Genomic DNA, 17,061 nt, shown 5'->3' on the forward strand with positions numbered 1-17,061 from the left:
TTTATTCCTTAAGACAGGAGTGTTGATGGTGCTGAGCCGGAAGAAAATGAGAGATCCCCACCTTCAGCCGGACTCCAGTCTCCTCATATGGATCGTAACCCGTCGCCACCCCCGGACCAAGCTGATGGAGACGAGGGAGAAGATCTGGATGCCATCGGAGGCACCGTTTACAGCAAGCACTGGCTTTTCAGCACGCTGACTCGACTCATTCAGGTAGGTGGACTGCCGTGCTAAGTCCTGTTTCCTAATCACTAACTTTTAGTGTGTCTTAAGTTTAAGACGTGCAGATAGAAAGCTAACATAATCTAAGCTAAAGTTGCATTCGGAACATACAAAATAGGATTTTTCTTTTTTTTTTTAGCAGCAAAACTTCATCCCAAGCCAAAAATCTCTTGCACCCAGTTCGAAGTTATTTGAAGCATCCTTTATTTTTTGTTCACTGCTGCTAATATTTAAATCTCTGCAAACTCACAACGTTTTACAGACGATTACAGAGCATTCAGAAGAGAACTCAGAAGATCAGATGCAGCTCTCTGACGATGAGGAAGAAGATCTTTGCAGAGTTTGGGACATGGCCATGGATAAGGTGCAGTACTTGAAAAGCCATATTCTGCTGCACATTAAACTTAAAAAAAAAAAAGAATGCTTAAATGCATTTATGAAGTTAATTGTAAACATCTCAATTCATTTGTGCCTATAATGTAGCTCTGTTGTAAAGATTGTGGATATTAAAATGAAAGATTTACATCAGGAAATGTGGAATTAAACTGGAGTTTGCAGATCTTCTCGCACAGTGCATTTAGCTGTTGAATTTATAGGCATGATGTAACAATAATCCAGCTTTATTATTTGCTGCTTATGACCCTAATGCGTACAGGACGTGGCGGGTTTCCTGCAAGAATTCAAAGCGGCTGATATCCTTCTTGGAGTCATAGCCAAATCTCGCTGCCCACGTCTTACAGTGAGTCAAATGCTTTTCATTCATGCCAGATTTCAATCTTAAATGATCAATAATTGTTCCTGTACTACGAATAATGCTTTTATTTAAACTTTCTTACATAATTAGAACAATTATGCCTGTAATTTTTTCTTTCTCTAGGAAATTTGTGTAGGAATCCTTGGGAATATCGCCTGTTTTCCTGACACATGTGCGACTCTCAGCCAAAACGAGGATTTGGGGTGAGTGGTAACTAAGATCTCCAGTTGTTTAATAAGCATATTGCTCCTGCTATGTTTCTGATATCTAATGCAACTCCCTGGTGTGACCACAGGGCTGTGCTGTTGCTTCTTCTGGGAGATGCTGATCCCCCAACCCTTCTAGAAACCAGCAGGTATCATTTTAATCTTCCCTAACTAATGAAAATCAGGGACTAGGAGAGTAACATTAATTCCTGTCGTTATGTTTGCAGACTGCTGTTGACCTGTTTGTCTCAAAAAGACTTCTGTTCCCTGTGGCTTCAGCGAATACGACAGCAGACGTCTGTGTGCTCCAGCCTCTGTTTCATCATGAGCAGTTCTACTAACAGTACTCTACTTTCATGTTATGCTTTCTATTTATTTGCTGATTACTTGTATTTGTTTAAAAAAATCCTTACATTTTCTTGCAGCACTGTGATTTTGAAGTTTTTCTCTTTGACTTTCCATATTTGTTGCCTGCTGTCTAATTTATCCTCATCTGTGTTATGCAGCTGATCTGCTGGAGAAGGTGGGAGAGCTGATCGACAAACTGTTTGACCTCGATGAAGAATTAATGAGGTGCTGGATCACATCTCAGCCGAGTGATGAGAAGGAGCGAGACGGGGACATCAATCTGGAGTTGAGCTTGTGTCTCCTTGAGGCAGCAAAGCAGCTCAGGTAGGAAAGAAGTGGTATCCAAGTTTTGCACCCGTTCCTGGCAGATCCGACGCCTTTCATTGTGTTGCTAAGTTTTCCATTTCTGTATTTGGACATAGAAAGGTTCCACAGAAGAATATTGACTTTACCTTTTAAATGTATAGCAAAAATAAAGAGGAGAGAAGCAGTGGCTGCGAAAATGCTGGCATGTAAAGCCTTTAGGGGAGGAAAAGACTTAAAGGTTTGGCTCGGACTCCCTTCCTTGTCAACTTCCGGCCAACTCACCAGCTGTTGGGAAGAGCTGTAAAAATGACAAACAGGATCAGGTCACTACCTGACTCCAGTTGAACCTTGTAGTATTTTGGTCACAGTGATTGTAAGAGAAATATATGAATGAAATGAATAATTATTGATGTGACAGGAGCACGCGGCTTTGACGCTTGCCACACATTTAGTGATTGATACACACACACAAACATACACACAGTGCTGTTCAGACATTTGCATGCTCTGGTTATGGTCATGGATATATTAATAAATAAATAATCCATCTAAAATGTGGATGAAGATGAGTATGTCAAACATGCGCTTATCTCTACGATCTGTGGAAAGTGGCATTGCAGGAGAATAAATAATTTCCTAGCGCAGCGAGACGTGTGGAGAGGTTCAGTTAGCGTCAAGTTGGTTTAGTTTTTTTTCCTCTTTGAATCAATTAAACCATCACTGTAAAATTGTGTTTTGTATTTACTAACTTTATCTTTATTTGAAGTCGTTTGTTGTGTTTTCAACCTGAACCAGGCTGGTTCAAACACGTATTAAAATCCCTTCATTTGACAATTTGAGCTTCACTGCATGTCTTCCCCTTCTCTCTTTTTATCCTTCTTCAGAGCCAACTACTAATGAATAAAAGCCACTAGTGTTACAAAAGCTGCATTTGAAAAAAGAAGCAGATTTTTTGTAGCATGTTAATGATTTCACTGTGCAGCAACATACCTGTCTTTTGGCAACAGCGTCATAAAGCCACATTCATGTGAAGTTCCATTATATTGATCTTTATGTTTTCGCAGGTCTGAGAGTCCTGATGGTCTGGAGGTTTATCTTCACATCTTCCAACTTCTCACCACTGTAGAGGAGGGCATTCAGGTTTTTGGTAACGTTTCTTTCATCAGATTTCAGTCTCACGAGGTTCAAGGTTTAAACGTCGAGTTGAGAAAAGACATTATGTCATTGTTTTCCCCAGCTGCGCCTGATGGACCTGGCAAACCACTGTGGGAGTTTGTTAGTGACGTTGTGTGCGAGGACCTCTGTCAGCCAAATGATCTTCCGGTTGTCCTGCATGAGCAGAAAAGCATTTTAATTCAGGCGCTGTCTGTGCTGCAGGCTCTTTATAGATGCCAGGATCTGTGGTGCAGCAGCAACGACACAAGTAAGTTTCCAAACATCTCCACTGTTCCACCTGCTTCAACACTTCTAAGTCTTTTTGGACTGATATCCCAGATTGACTTTTACTCTTCATATAATTTTAACTTGTCCCCCCTGCCCCCATCCAGGTCCATCTCTGATTGGGTCAGTCTTTCGGGTGTGCCAGCATCAAAGCGAGTCCAAAAAGGAAGATTCCAACAAAGACGAAGCAAATGATGACCAGCTGCAGACTCTTGCAGAGATCTCCTCAGAGTTTCTAGCTGACATTTGCCTTAATATTACAAAGGTAATCAATAAAATATTGCCATTTTTTTCTATTATCACAGACGTCCAGCCAGATAACTGTAAATGATCTCATGTTTCTGTTCTGTTTCATTGTAGGACACGGTTACAGATTTAATAAAGAATGACGACCTGACACAGAAAACTTGTCAAGCAGCTGCAGCCTGTTTGCTCCCCAATTTTAAGACTTCTGTAAGTTCTCTCTTCAGACATATTACTATTTGAACTCTTCTTTTTTTTATGAATTGGTCTAATTTTATTTCTTTGGTATATTGTCTGCAATCAGCTGCTGTTACAAGCATTCTCAATGTGCAACAATATTATCAAACTGACCAAAGTTTGATGTTTATAAAAGCCAGATGTAATGTAAACGACTATCAGATGACACTGAAAGTCACTTTAATGTATTTGAGTGAAAATAGTACAGGTAAGTGGAAAATTAAAAATTCAGTTTAGGCTTATTTCTAACAATTACACAGGTTTGGAGAGAGATGTGTCTCATGGGCTTTTCACGTATCTTACATGAAGCATTTCTTGGAATAAACTTTTGTCATACAAGATCCAAATTCAAATTAATGGAAAACTGTGCAAAAATGGATTTTTAAATTCTCCTTTACAAATAACATTACTTTGATCTAAATAAAAGTCTCTCCTGTTTTTGCTATTTATATTGAGAGGTTTTATTTTAGACCTGCTTTCTTAATTAGTCTGACAAACTGTCCCACCACACCACCTCCTGTGGAAAATAAACATGTTTTTTCCACCCTGCCCCTTTTCTTCTCTTGTACAGTTTCAGCACCTGCAGGCTGCGTTGTCAGAGGCTGATCCTCAATTGGCAGACATGATGAGGACTCAGTTTCCTGTCTGAGGCTCCAGCTGATCTGTGTTTAGCTCTCAATCAGTTCCCTGCTGCTTTTTATAGCGCCTAGTATTTCCTCTCCAAATATTTGTATTTCCATGCGATAGACATTATCATTAATGGTAAGCTATCAGTTCTTTTGATAACTTGATCTTGGCAAGATTAAAGATCCGTACATGTTTTACAGTTTTTAATTACTTTTTTTTTATTAAGATTATATGTGCCCTTTATTGAATCATTGATGTAATGATGTGATAGAAAAATTTAAAACAAACAGTCGCCCAATATGATTTCAGGACACCAAACACACATACTTGTTTTGTGTTTTTGCTTAATTGAGGATTTATGATGGCGACGGACACTTTTATTGACACCCTGGGTACATTTGTTTAAAATGGTTGAAAATGTTTTTGCTGGAGCATAAACTTGCAGTGAAAATATTGTAAAAAATCCAGCCTTTTTTTTTTTGGAGCATAACTACTGAGAAGTGGGGGAAAATAAATCCAACATCTAATTATTCTCCTTTTAACTCAATCGATGTACCACACCTGGTGATTTCTCTAACAGTTCCTAAAAAAAAAAAACTTTTCATACTTTTTAAAATTGATCTTAAAGGACTAATTTATTTCAAGGCTATTTTCTTTACAAAGAAACATCCATGTCTCCAAGCAACAATCATAACTGAGAAATGATATTGTTGCTTTTATTCCATCCATCCATTTTCTTGCACCCTTGTCCCTTAGTGTGGTGCCCATCTCCAGAAAACGTTCAGAGCGAGAGGCGGGGTCACCCTGGACAGGTGCTTTTATTACAGTAAAATAAAATGTATTTCACCTGACCAAACAGATCATCTTGGATGACATTAATAATTGGTAGAAATGTTCTTTTCCACCTTTTAACTTGTGTGTCACAAAACCTAAAAATAAATGTTAGTTCACAGCCTGGTGCTCATTATTTACATCCATGTTTCAAACAATAAATGTTTGCCAGGTGCGTTTTATAAGTATACATTTCCACATAAGACAAAACTGCATTTAGTCACCTTTTTTAAGCATATGAGTAATGATGCTGATGACGAGATCAAGTGTTTACCAAAGGGTGACAGTCACTTGGTAAGGATAAAGACAAAAACAACAGATGAAAGGCTTTGAGCCTGGAAACAATAAACTCATCTGGTTTCCAAATGAAGCGCTTCGCCCACTCATGGAGAAGAGCCCAGCAGCCTGCGCACTTCCAGCAGGCTCACCAAGGCCCCTTGAATATAGCAGCTCTTTAATTAAAGCTGGGATTGATATGTAGAACACTCTTTCTAATGGAAATCCCTGGGTGGTAATGTTGGATGTGAGAACGGAGGATCATCCTCTTTTTTTGAGGGGTAGGGGGAGCAACATCTCTCTGAACACCTGCTCTGACCTGTGCTGCACGCAGGTTACAACTGTCGTCATAAGGAAGAAATACCAAGTTAGCTAATCATGCTTGGTCTTTCACGACGGCTTGTGCCCAGTGATGGATACTCTCCTCTGTCTGCAGGCCTTGCTGCCAGGCTACTCATGTCACAGAAAATCACAGTTGAAGCCCAGATGTTTCCCGCTGCCCTGCCAAACGTGGTTGTCTGCCTGCCAGTCTTCTCAGCAGCGTGATGTAATCTGACTTCATGAACAAAACACAGCTGGGTGGTAGTTGTGTTTCCTGTGCACATAGTTCACACATCACTAGCACTGAGATGACTTGGATGTATTTGATGCTGATGTGAAGTGTCATGTATGAAGTTTCCTTTTACCTCACACCCAAAGGATTCACTGTTTTGTTTTTTAAAACAAGAATTTTCTGTTGAATTTGATGAAAATTTAAACCCTGTTAGAATACACAGTGTCTTCCCAAAACTGTTCATAGCCTTGAACTTCAATTGTGTTTTAGGAGACTGAGAATAACTTTTTCTTTGTTCTTCCATGCAAAAACAAAAAAAAGCTTTTTGTTCATTCATATTTTAGACCAAACATCTGAAATCTTAACAAAACATCTGGATTTATAGAGATAAATTACACAAGGGCAGACTCTATGAATTATTAAATATATAAAAGCAATTAGTTTCAGGTAATTTTATTTTAGAATTACTAAAGAGGGATGAATATGCCACGATTTAAGGTTTTTATGCAATTTTATTATTTTTAAAATTCTTTAAAGTCCATGCGTCCTTTGTGTTTATAAAATATAATAAAATTAAAATAAAAGTAAATCTTACACCTTTCTCAGGAGTCACAAAACACTTCACAGTAAAAATATAAAGAAAGAAACATTTAAGAAATGCATCATAACACTTAAGTGTCATAGCAAACCAGGGACCAGTGAGGCTAAAATGTTTAATCTGCTAGGCACAGTAACATTGCACTGCATGTCACATACTTTGTATATACGTAGATAATTCTAACTTTCTGGCTTTTGAACATATTGAATACAATCAAAACAAAAAGCTAAATACATTTGTTTTAAAACAATTTCCCATAAGATCCACTCTGTCCTGAATGGAGAAAAGTTCTTATAAATGTCCTTTTCTTTGCTCGTCCTCCCCTGATCCTGTGGTATCAGTTGTCACACGTCTCTCAGGGAGGACAGGGAATACGTGTGGACTTTCACGTAGCCTCTCCTTTGATTCGGAGGACTCTCCCATTCACAAGCACCTGCATGGAGAAGGCGTGTTAACAAAGACACATGATGCTGGTGGGTGCAACCAAAGCCCAGTTCAACTCATTTCCTGAGTTCCCTGCCCTCCGTCTCTTGTCAACAGGCTCACAATGAAACGTTCGTTTTACGTAATCTCCCGAACATCACACGCTCTGACCCTTACCACTTGTAAAGACAATGCTAATATTTGAATTTGTCTTAACAACATGCTCTACTGTTTTTTTTCTGCTGGCTTATCGGTTGGAAAATTATAATAATAAAGCACACACCAATTAATCTGTACAAATTATGATCTATGACTCAGCAGTAATTTTTTAAAGTTATCATCATGTTTTAATGTGTGCCGAGCTAAAAAGTGGTTGACTTTGGAAGGAGTTAGCAACTTTTCTAAGCTGAACATCATCAAAAGTCTTTGAAAGTGACACTTATAAAATTATTATTAAGGGTTCTGCTTTAAAAAAATGACTAAGAGTTTACCTCCAGAACAGTTCTCACCATGATGTTGGCACCTATAAATTTCCTTGTAGACCTAACATCTCTTTCAAACATGGTGTCTGACCGTGACATCTGCCGCGCTCCTCCTGAGCGTCGCACTAATACGTTGGCAAGGTTGACAATTTCCAATTTGCATTTCTTAACTTTCTGTAATTGTAATTCTGGATATTGGCTGCAGGGCCACTCACTGGAATATTCAGAATTTAGAAACCGATTTGTGCAAAACAATCTAAATCTAAATACTGGCAGTGTTTAGCTGATTTCTTGGCTTTCTATGCCGTTCTTTCTCCTGTTCTTTGTGTATTAAATGCCCGTTCCCTGTTTCACTTCCTTACATAAAGCTAAGCAATAATTTGCTTTGATGTGTTTGAGTGTGTGTCTTACTTTGGTTGCTATATCTGGTGTGAATTTTGCCAAGAGAAAATCTAGAAATACTTTATATTTACAATGAAAAACATTTACTTTGTAAATGTTTACCACCTGATAACACAAAAGAAAACATGCTGCTTTGTTAAAATATTTTCTTTTTATTACATTTGTAATTTCTTGAACTGAAGTATGTGCAATAAATGTGATAACAAAACACACTAAAAATACTGGCATAGACAAATATTTCTTATGTTAACACCTCATTAAAATATGTTTCAGTGAGCATTAGGCATCACTTAGTGGAGATTTTTTTAAATACCTGGATGTTTTTAAATCTAGGTACATCTTTTTATACCATCTAAGGATTATTTTGAATGTTGCAGGCGCGGTTCACCCCCTGTCCTTGTGTACACTGATGCCTTTCACCAGTACCCAGTAGCAGATGCTGCTGTTTGCTCTGCATTGACAGACGAGGGGCTAATTACAGAGCTGCATTCCAGCCACAGGAAGTGTGCACAAGCTGACTATTCACTGTTCTGATTAGTTAGTTGTGTAAGAAAGGCCTGGGATCAGGTGAAGGACTGGAAAACTATTGATGTGGAAGAAACCTTGGATATTTGGAAACTTAAATACTTGTGATGGAAAAACAAGATCAGATGCCCTGAAGAAGAAGAGTCTTGGTGTACTGCTTTTGAAACAACCAGTTACAAAATGCTTAGATTATTTCAAAGCAAGATGCATGAATAAGCATCACCCCATAACTAAAACTTTATAATGCTATTTTTTAACAAAGCAATATGATAAAGCTGGACATTTACATTAGGTTAGAATTCGTGCAACTGTTTACCTTAAGCAGCTTTTTCTATTGTGTCCTGATAAATTAACATTTGTTTAATTACAGCTGTTCATAAGTTTCAGTTAAATATCTTTAGTCGTAAGTTGTAATTTCTGGCTCGCTGTAGTGTGTACGAAAAGAGGAAACATTTTTTCTTTTTTAAATCATCGTTTATTACGCATCTTCCAAATGCTCAGTGAGAAGCAGCTCACTTTTTGGCTTTATTAACTCTAGTGCTTACTGCCATGGCAGAGATTAGCCAGAGAGTTGTCGAGCGGTCTGATGATCAGACGCTGTGAGTAAATCTGTCTGATTGGAGTGAACAGAACTGGGACAGATCGGCCAGACTGAAGCTTTAACACACACACACACACACACACGCACACACACACACATGAGGCTTGGGACAGACCAAACCTCACACCTGAACCTTGGTTTTAATGATGCTGAATTTTAAAATGTCTTTTATTTCTTCTACAGAGCTTTTTAAAATCAACATCATTCTGGGGGCTCACATGGCATTCCTAGTCCAGACAGGGCTTTATGGTTTTCTCATTAAGTTTTGGGTCTTGTCCAGTTTGTTCTTCAAATAGAATGTGCTTGGCGATTCTCCAAAGGAAGCCACCCAGGAGGCATCCTGATCAACTTCAACTGACTCCTTTTGATGTGGAAAAGCAATGACTTTACTTCAATCTCCTCACCACTGGCCGCCCTGCAGACATGCAGCTCTCATTCTGGCCGCTTGTATCCGGGATCTTTGAAATTTGGTCAGGACCCGTATCTCATGACAAAAGGTGAGGGTCAGAAGAAATTGGTGAATCAAGAGCTTTAGTTTATGTCTCACCTCTTTCTTCGTCTTACAGACTGGGGAATGCTATAATCACAATATCACATGACAATAAGCATAATGCAATGTCATAGCGGCTCCATTTACAAATAAGTAAAACAGAAATCAATCATTATAGAGAATGTACATATTTGAAAACATTACGCTCTATGTTTATTTAATCAATTTAAAGTATATTTTGCATAACACCAAGCACTATGGTAAAGATGAAAAGCTTTTGCTAATTAACCTGAGGTATTTTTTGAAAAACGACTGCTGAAGGCTAAAATGTTGCAACAAGTGTACCACCTTAAACCTTCGCATTTTCTGTTGTCTTGAGGGATAATAATAGCTTACACTTTTAATACTGTTCAGACACATTGAGCTAAAAGAAAAAACACTTACTGTAGCAATACTTCTGTACTGTGTATTTTAAGCTGAATGAACCATGACAAACTGGACATGTAAGAGTGAGACCTGATCCAGACGCTTGAACAACCAGAGAAGATCAAAGACAAGACCAGAGCGTCTGCATCAGAGAAGTCACATCTGTGAAAATGTAGCAATAAGTGAGTTTGATCGAGCTTTACCCTGTGACTGAGGTTAATGAAAACCACGGCACGTTGGAGCATCCTGAACCCAATCAGCTCTCACTGGGCTTTGTCCTCACAAGATTTCTAATAACTACTGTTAGAAAGATATAGACCGTGATTCAGTTTTGTATTTGTATAACTGGACTTATGAAGTGCATAATACTTGCAGGTTTCTGTAAGCTGATCAGGTCTGATTCAGAGGTGGATGGAGATAAATACAGAGCAATACTGGAAGAAAGACTGACACAGGCTGCAGGAGACATTGAACTGAGGAAGAGGTTCATCTTCCAGCACAACAACATACAGCCTGAGCTTCACTGGACTGGTTTGGGTCCGATCATGTTATTGTGTTGTAACGGCCCAGGCAAGTAATCGGTTTACTCGCACTTCTATATGCTCTAAAACATGATGTCAACGTCACAATAAATTATGTAATAGGTGTTAACATGCTTATGAGGAGAACATAATTCATTTCTCTTGGGGGTTCAGTTGTAGGGGAAGAGGGGAGGGGAAGTACCCTTGACTGCCTCCGGGGTTGTGTAAAGCATCAGCTCATATCACGAGTGACACGGAGCAGACCCACCTGATACAAAACAGTATGTAAATCAGCCACATGTATCAGTGCATGAGAGCTGTGACCCGGCGAGTAGCTAAAAGTGCCTTTGTCCTGTATGTAAGGTGACTAAAGCTTAGAGAATAAGAATTGTTATCTGTTTAAAGTAATTAGATCTTATACGCTCATTGCTCCGTCATCTCGATCCTGCCAGCCAAAGCCACTGAGACCCTTTTCACTAATTGTGTTGACCTCATTATAAAAGAGAAGAAAACAGGCGGATTATGTTTACTTGCTCCAGAGGCCAGGAGAGCTTACAGAGCAGTGGAGGAGATTTTTTTTTTTTTTTTTAAAGAGGGGGCTGTTTGCATCACTTGAAGAAAGTCAGGTGGGCCACACTTAAATCCTCTTACAACCTGATGTTTTCTAAGGAACCAACAGGCGACATTTTAAATCCTTTTGTAAAAATGAAGCAGTTTGAGCACAAAAATAAATTACAGATACAATTTGCCACGATTTATTTTCAATATTAGTGTAAGCCAAACTCCAATGAATTCAGAAGAAAATAAAAATAGCTTCCTTATCTCACAATGACACTGTACTTTCATGTCCACTGCAGGACAATTAAAACACAAACTTTAAGGTAAAATTTATATTCATGCCTGATCTTTCTGAAGTCGTTTCAGGCCTTTGGATGGAAAAAAGACATTTTTTTCCCCCAATGACGTGGGAGGCGCTGCTCTTTTTCCATTTGCTGCCGTGGGGCAGATTATTGCCCCCACCTGTGTCTCTGTGTGGTTAAATAGCAAAGTCCGCTGCTTCTCGGGGTTAAAGAACCCCTCCCTTAAAAAAAGAAGGCGTAGGCTAATTTAGGTAATTTACTTGCGTAAAAACTAGATAAAACCCCTTAATAAACCGGAGCACTTTAACATGTACTCGAATAAGGTGGAAGGGCCACGCAGAGGACGGTCGTTTGACTCTATGAACATTGGCTGTGAGGAAAAACTACTCAACAATGAGGTAAGAGAGAAGAAGAGTTAGGAAATTAAATTATGCAATTTTAAAATGTTGCAGTGTTGATTCTTTGACATGTTTTCCGGTGAGACTTTGATACACGGACAGAAACTATAAGACTTGTTTTTTAAAATAAATTTTACTTTAAGGAATCGACTTTTGGTCGGTTATAACGCGATTTGTCCGGCTCGTTTTAATCTTTTATTTTGCCCACATCTTAGATAAATTTAAGCCGTTTTTGTATTGAAATTTCCGTCAAGGTTTAAGCGAGTTGAGTGCATTTAATAAATTAGGTTGACGGAAAAGCAGAGAAATGTGCTGCTATTTACCTTAAGTAGTCAGTGTCCGCACGTGGAAAAGACACGTTTCACATTAAGAACTGTATTGTGACACGCATGCGCGCATGCGTAGCATATAAATCCAAGCATACAAAGTTTTTATTTTTATTTTCTTTATAGAAATGTATTCCAATACTCTTCTTTCTGAATGGTGTCAAAAAACGTGATGAAAACACATTTAAAGCACAAGTAATGTAATTAATCTGTATTAACGTTTCAGCAACTTGAAATCTTGATATAGCCTANATATATACTTCCCTTGGGAGTTTCATCTCACTTCGCAGTTTTCAAACGGGTGATTAAAGAAGCGTTTGATGAGCTTTCAACATGCAGGGAGCTAATAATAGGCTTCTCCGCTCTCTAAATGAGATTGCTGTAAGGCGATTCTTTGAGACAGAGACAAGTTCATCCTCGTTAAACCGAGACGCAAAGAGTTGACCCCTGTCCAGCGTCCTGATCCAGTCTCCCATGCACTAATGCTTTGTGGGACGATAAGGACCAGGGTCCACGGAAAACTGCTCTGCCGCGCCTTTTACACCATGAACGCGGGAAGAAACATGGTAGGAAGAGATTAAGTGAGGTCGTTTTTACTTTTTCTTGCAGCTGATCTCCACCTGTAATCTTAATGCAAAAATCCGCATGAGAATTTTTTTTTTTTTTTTTTTTTTTTGTGCAAATTATTTTATCTCTGAATCGCATCGTAACTGTCTTTGAATGTCAATTAAGAACCTTCCAGTCAATTAAATTAGATTCGTTTTGCGGCGCCGTCTCGGAACAATCTGACAGGATTATGTGAATTTTCCCCTGGCGTGTGCAGCCATTCGTCAACGTGAGAGCGCTGTCCAACGTGCTGAAATGGACAGTGGCGCCGCTCAGCCCAAACTAAATACTGTCGACATTTGCGGTGTGAATCTCTAAAAAGCACATATTCTTATTTCAAAGTATTTACCCTTCAATGCCTCCAGCTTTGACAGTCTTTGACTCTTACTTCCTCTGGTGCGAGTGACTCACGGCACACGAGACAAGATGTTCGAAGGATTTTTCGGATCGCTCGATGCTCTTAAGTGATTAGAAGTTGTGCATTCACGTCATTACGCGCGCTAAGCTTTAGTTGGAGCGTAACACGCGTTTCCGTGAACACAGATTCAAGGGCTTACCAATCTTTGGTGTCAATCCACAGATAAACAAGTCAACCTTCACAAAAATCGAAGAAAACACAGAGAAGAAGAATTCGTCCGAGAAAGGGAGAGCAACGATCATCTTCTCCCTCAAAAATGAAGTGGGAGGACTGGTGAAGGCTCTCAAACTCTTCCAAGTATGAGCGAATTTTTTTAAATATTTCCCTTTTTTCAATTTAGATCACTTTTTGAATAGCGTCAATTGGTTTTATGATGTTGATGCAAAATGAATCAGCATGACATGCTTTTTTTTTGTTCTGTTTCTTGCAGGAAAACCATGTCAACCTCATACACATTGAGTCCAGAAAATCCAAAAGGCGCAACTCTGAGTTTGAAATTTTTGTGGACTGCGACAGCAACCACGAACAACTGAACGAAATCATCCATCTGCTTCGGAAGCATGTGAATGTGGTGGACATGGACCCTCCAGATAACTCCTGTCTGCTTGAAGAAGGTAAGGACAGGAGCAAACGTATAAAGTGTGACAAGTTTTTTTTTTTTTTTTTGTAAATCAGTTTCAAGTGCATTAGAAATTGAACATCCTCCCAAATTCTTTTCAGATATGTACGATGTACCTTGGTTTCCAAAGAAAATATCCGACTTGGACAAGTGTGCTAATCGTGTCCTGATGTATGGATCTGAGCTGGATGCCGACCATCCGGTACAGTATCAGACTACTGAATGGTTTTCAGAAGGTAAACCCCGTTACTAAGGCACATTCTTATAAAGCTATGCTCCTCATTTCCAGGGTTTTAAAGACAATGTCTACCGCAAAAGACGAAAGTATTTTGCTGATCTTGCCATGGCTTACAGACAGTAAGTTTCCATTTATTCAAACCGGTATTTTAAACATATATACACCTTTCCCAGAACTTTGAGGGTAGTTACTTAGTAGGTTTACCTAACAGGTACTTTCATTAAACTTTCCAAGTACTTTCACAGAACTAAGAGGTTGGTTTCCAAAACCTACAAAGTACTTTTGTTAGATTTTCATGGAAAATGTTGGCTATTTTACATGACTTTGTAAAATAGCCTGGTAAAATGTACTTCCCTGGAACGCTCATGGAATTTATTGTTTAATTTCCTGGAATTTTATGGACAATGTCAAGGAATTTCAAGCTTATTTACAATGGAAAGCCACATCAAAGTTGAGAGAAATCATTTGCTGCATTAGGCAGTGTTTTGTCCTTTTTCCTTTAATACTTACAGAAGTTTGTGTTTTTCTCCAGTGGGGATCCCATCCCTCACATTGAGTTCACAGAGGAGGAAGTGAAGACTTGGGGTGTTGTGTACAGGGAGCTGAACAAGTTGTACCCCACCCACGCCTGCCGGGAATACTTGAAGAACCTGCCACTGCTGTCCAAATACTGTGAATGCCGGGAGGATAACATCCCTCAGCTGGAGGACGTGTCCCGCTTCCTCAAAGGTAATTTTCATCAAACCATCTTCAATCAAATCTTAATGCTTCATTATTTGCAGATGTAATCACAAGCATTTCTTTTTCAGAACGAACTGGATTCACCATCAGACCTGTGGCAGGTTACCTGTCCCCACGGGACTTCCTCGCTGGTTTGGCCTTCCGGGTTTTCCACTGTACCCAGTATGTGCGGCACAGCTCTGACCCCCTGTACACGCCGGAACCGTGAGTAGACTTATCTGTTTTGTTTGAAAGTAAATTGTCATTGCAATGGGGATAAATGTTCTGTTATTTTTCATCGTACAGGGACACATGTCATGAACTGCTGGGACACGTTCCGCTGCTAGCAGAACCCAGCTTCGCCCAGTTCTCTCAGGAGATTGGTCTTGCTTCACTCGGGGCCTCAGACGATTCTGTTCAGAAACTGGCCACAGTGAGTTTCCCGTCTTCAGCCGAACCTTATGAAATGTTCTTTGTTAAATTCTGCTAACTCTGTTGTATCTTCTTATATTTTTCTATGTTTCAGTGCTACTTCTTCACAGTGGAGTTTGGCCTATGCAAACAAGAAGGGCAGCTGCGAGCATATGGAGCGGGCCTGCTGTCGTCAATCAGCGAGCTTAAGGTAGGAAACATTACGTCAAGATCATAAAGAGTGCAACCTAATTGAAAAACTTATTTCTGACATCAGTTGGTTAGAAAAGGTTTCAAATTTAACATAATTGCAACATGCAGTATTGTCCATTTGATAGCCTACATTTGATAAACACAATTAAAAGACATTTTTATTGAGCATAATGGTCCAAATGCAAGCATCAATGCAGTTTCAGGGATTTTCATCGTGTTCTTCTTTTTCTTATAGCATGCACTCTCTGGAAATGCAAGGATAATGCCTTTTGACCCCAAAGTAACAAGCAAGCAGGAATGCATCATCACGACATTTCAGGATGTCTACTTTGTGTCAGACAGTTTTGAGGAAGCCAAAGTGAAAATGAGGTATGTTCATTTGTTCTTGTTTTATAATATTCCATCATACTGAGGATAAAAATGATCTTGGCATCTTTGCATATATCTAAGCATGCAATTTTTTTTTCAGGGAGTTTGCCAAGACCATCAAGCGTCCCTTCACAGTTCGATACAACCCCTATACGCAGAGCGTAGACGTGCTGAAAGACACTCCCAGCATCAACAGTGTGGTGGAGGAGCTCCGACACGAGCTTGATATCGTGGGCGACGCTCTCAGCAGGCTCAACAAGCAGCTGGGCGTCTGACTGAACGATGTTCCACTGAAGTTAGCCGCCTCCGGCTCATCCACACTCACCATGTGACACCCAGCGCTGTTGTAGAGACGTCTGCTTGTGTTTTTGTGACTAAAATGAATGTGCATCACTTTATGGATAAATTCTCTGTTGTTCTCGCTGCATGGTGTATTGCTAAAACTATTTGCAGGCGTATTAGACAGTCATGTTTAATTTTTAAAGTCAGTAAGTTCCACAAACCCAAAGAGCTGCTTTATCTGACGCACCAGTTTTGCTTCCATTGTGTTGAAATCTGTATCGCAAACACTCGATGTACTTTAAAAATAATTTTCAACATTTCCTGTTGCTAAAAAAACACTTAAACGGATTCTTCCTTTTTCAGTTTACTCTTGTGTTGTGTAACTTTTGATTTTTTGTAATTTATTTGTTTTTTCTGCAGTGATAATCTGTATCTTGTTTTTGTTATTTTGCTCTCTGTATCCTCTGTTCTGTGTGCTGTTTGAAGGAAATTATGAAAGATAAAACTTTAACTCACCAGTGTTATAAGAATGCTTTCATGATTGATTATAACAGATTAACCTGTGTACACAGCTTGTTTTACAGTAATAATTTTGAATGCTTCTTCCAAAAGTGACTACAGTTGTCATAGTCTGGAAATCCAAACATTATTTTTCTACTGTAAAGAATTATAGTGAATAGGTGTAGGCTGTGTATAAAACTGAAAAAAACCTTCAATAAAAAGTTGGATTGTGTCCTAAAATGCTTTTTTAAAATTGAAATCCAGTGCTGTAGACATATTTATTCTTTTAACAGCATTAAAGTTAAATAAATCAAAACTTAATCTAATCTATTGTTTCCTCACCCATCCTCATGATCAGTTTTCAGAAGATTCCCAAAGAATAAAGTCAAATAATTTGAGACAGTTTTGTTTCTCAGTCTTTAGTAATATCTTCTCTCCAATCCCTGGTGTCCAATAATACCTCGACTATCAAAAACCTTCCTAAATCCTATCAGATTATTTAACTGATAACATTTGTTGAATTAACAATGTTGCTTCAACAAATTTACAGCTCACATTTCTGTAATAAGTGTATCTAAACATAAATACA

General features: G+C 38.9%; 2 protein-coding genes across 6 annotated transcripts in view; both read left to right on the forward strand.

Moving 5' to 3' along the window:
- saal1 (serum amyloid A-like 1) overlaps positions 1-5,334 on the forward strand; it is a 128,036-nt gene extending 122,702 nt beyond the window's left edge. For all 4 annotated transcript variants that reach the window (XM_017305408.1, XM_017305409.1, XM_017305407.1 and 1 more), the window contains 12 exons: positions 14-213; positions 485-586; positions 878-961; positions 1,100-1,179; positions 1,272-1,331; positions 1,410-1,525; positions 1,689-1,854; positions 2,901-2,983; positions 3,074-3,259; positions 3,384-3,541; positions 3,637-3,729; positions 4,328-5,334. In XM_017305408.1, coding sequence (XP_017160897.1) covers positions 14-213; positions 485-586; positions 878-961; positions 1,100-1,179; positions 1,272-1,331; positions 1,410-1,525; positions 1,689-1,854; positions 2,901-2,983; positions 3,074-3,259; positions 3,384-3,541; positions 3,637-3,729; positions 4,328-4,405 — 1,406 coding nt within the window. In that variant the 3' untranslated portion in view covers positions 4,406-5,334. The remainder of the gene's footprint in view (positions 1-13; positions 214-484; positions 587-877; positions 962-1,099; positions 1,180-1,271; positions 1,332-1,409; positions 1,526-1,688; positions 1,855-2,900; positions 2,984-3,073; positions 3,260-3,383; positions 3,542-3,636; positions 3,730-4,327) is intronic.
- Positions 5,335-11,571: 6,237 nt separating this feature from the next.
- On the forward strand, positions 11,572-16,712 carry tph1a (tryptophan hydroxylase 1 (tryptophan 5-monooxygenase) a). Of its 2 annotated transcripts, none has more exons than XM_008412076.2 (11): positions 11,572-11,769; positions 13,282-13,416; positions 13,550-13,733; positions 13,840-13,940; positions 14,028-14,095; positions 14,509-14,705; positions 14,786-14,921; positions 15,003-15,129; positions 15,223-15,318; positions 15,556-15,689; positions 15,790-16,712. In XM_008412076.2, the coding sequence occupies exons 1-11, from the start codon at positions 11,680-11,682 to the stop codon at positions 15,962-15,964; spliced, it is 1,443 nt and encodes a 480-aa protein (XP_008410298.1). In that variant the 5' UTR covers positions 11,572-11,679; the 3' UTR covers positions 15,965-16,712. The 2 variants fall into 2 exon arrangements, with proteins under 2 accessions (XP_008410298.1, XP_008410299.1); XM_008412077.2 differs by lacking the exon at positions 11,572-11,769 and adding an exon at positions 12,530-12,661.
- The last annotated feature ends 349 nt before the right edge of the window (positions 16,713-17,061 follow it).

This window comes from Poecilia reticulata, linkage group LG6 (genome assembly GCF_000633615.1).
Source record: "Poecilia reticulata strain Guanapo linkage group LG6, Guppy_female_1.0+MT, whole genome shotgun sequence".
NCBI lineage: Eukaryota > Metazoa > Chordata > Actinopteri > Cyprinodontiformes > Poeciliidae > Poecilia > Poecilia reticulata.

What these genes read in the sequence shown, in the direction of transcription:
- tph1a (XM_008412076.2), top strand. Translation starts at nt 11,680, where the DNA reads ATGTACTCGAATAAGGTGGAAGGGCCACGCAGAGGACGGTCGTTTGAC. An exon ending in AGCTGGATGCCGACCATCCG is followed by an intron (nt 13,941 to 14,027) that starts GTACAGTATCAG and finishes CCTCATTTCCAG; the next exon opens with GGTTTTAAAGACAATGTCTA. An exon ending in CCCCTGTACACGCCGGAACC is followed by an intron (nt 14,922 to 15,002) that starts GTGAGTAGACTT and finishes TTCATCGTACAG; the next exon opens with GGACACATGTCATGAACTGC.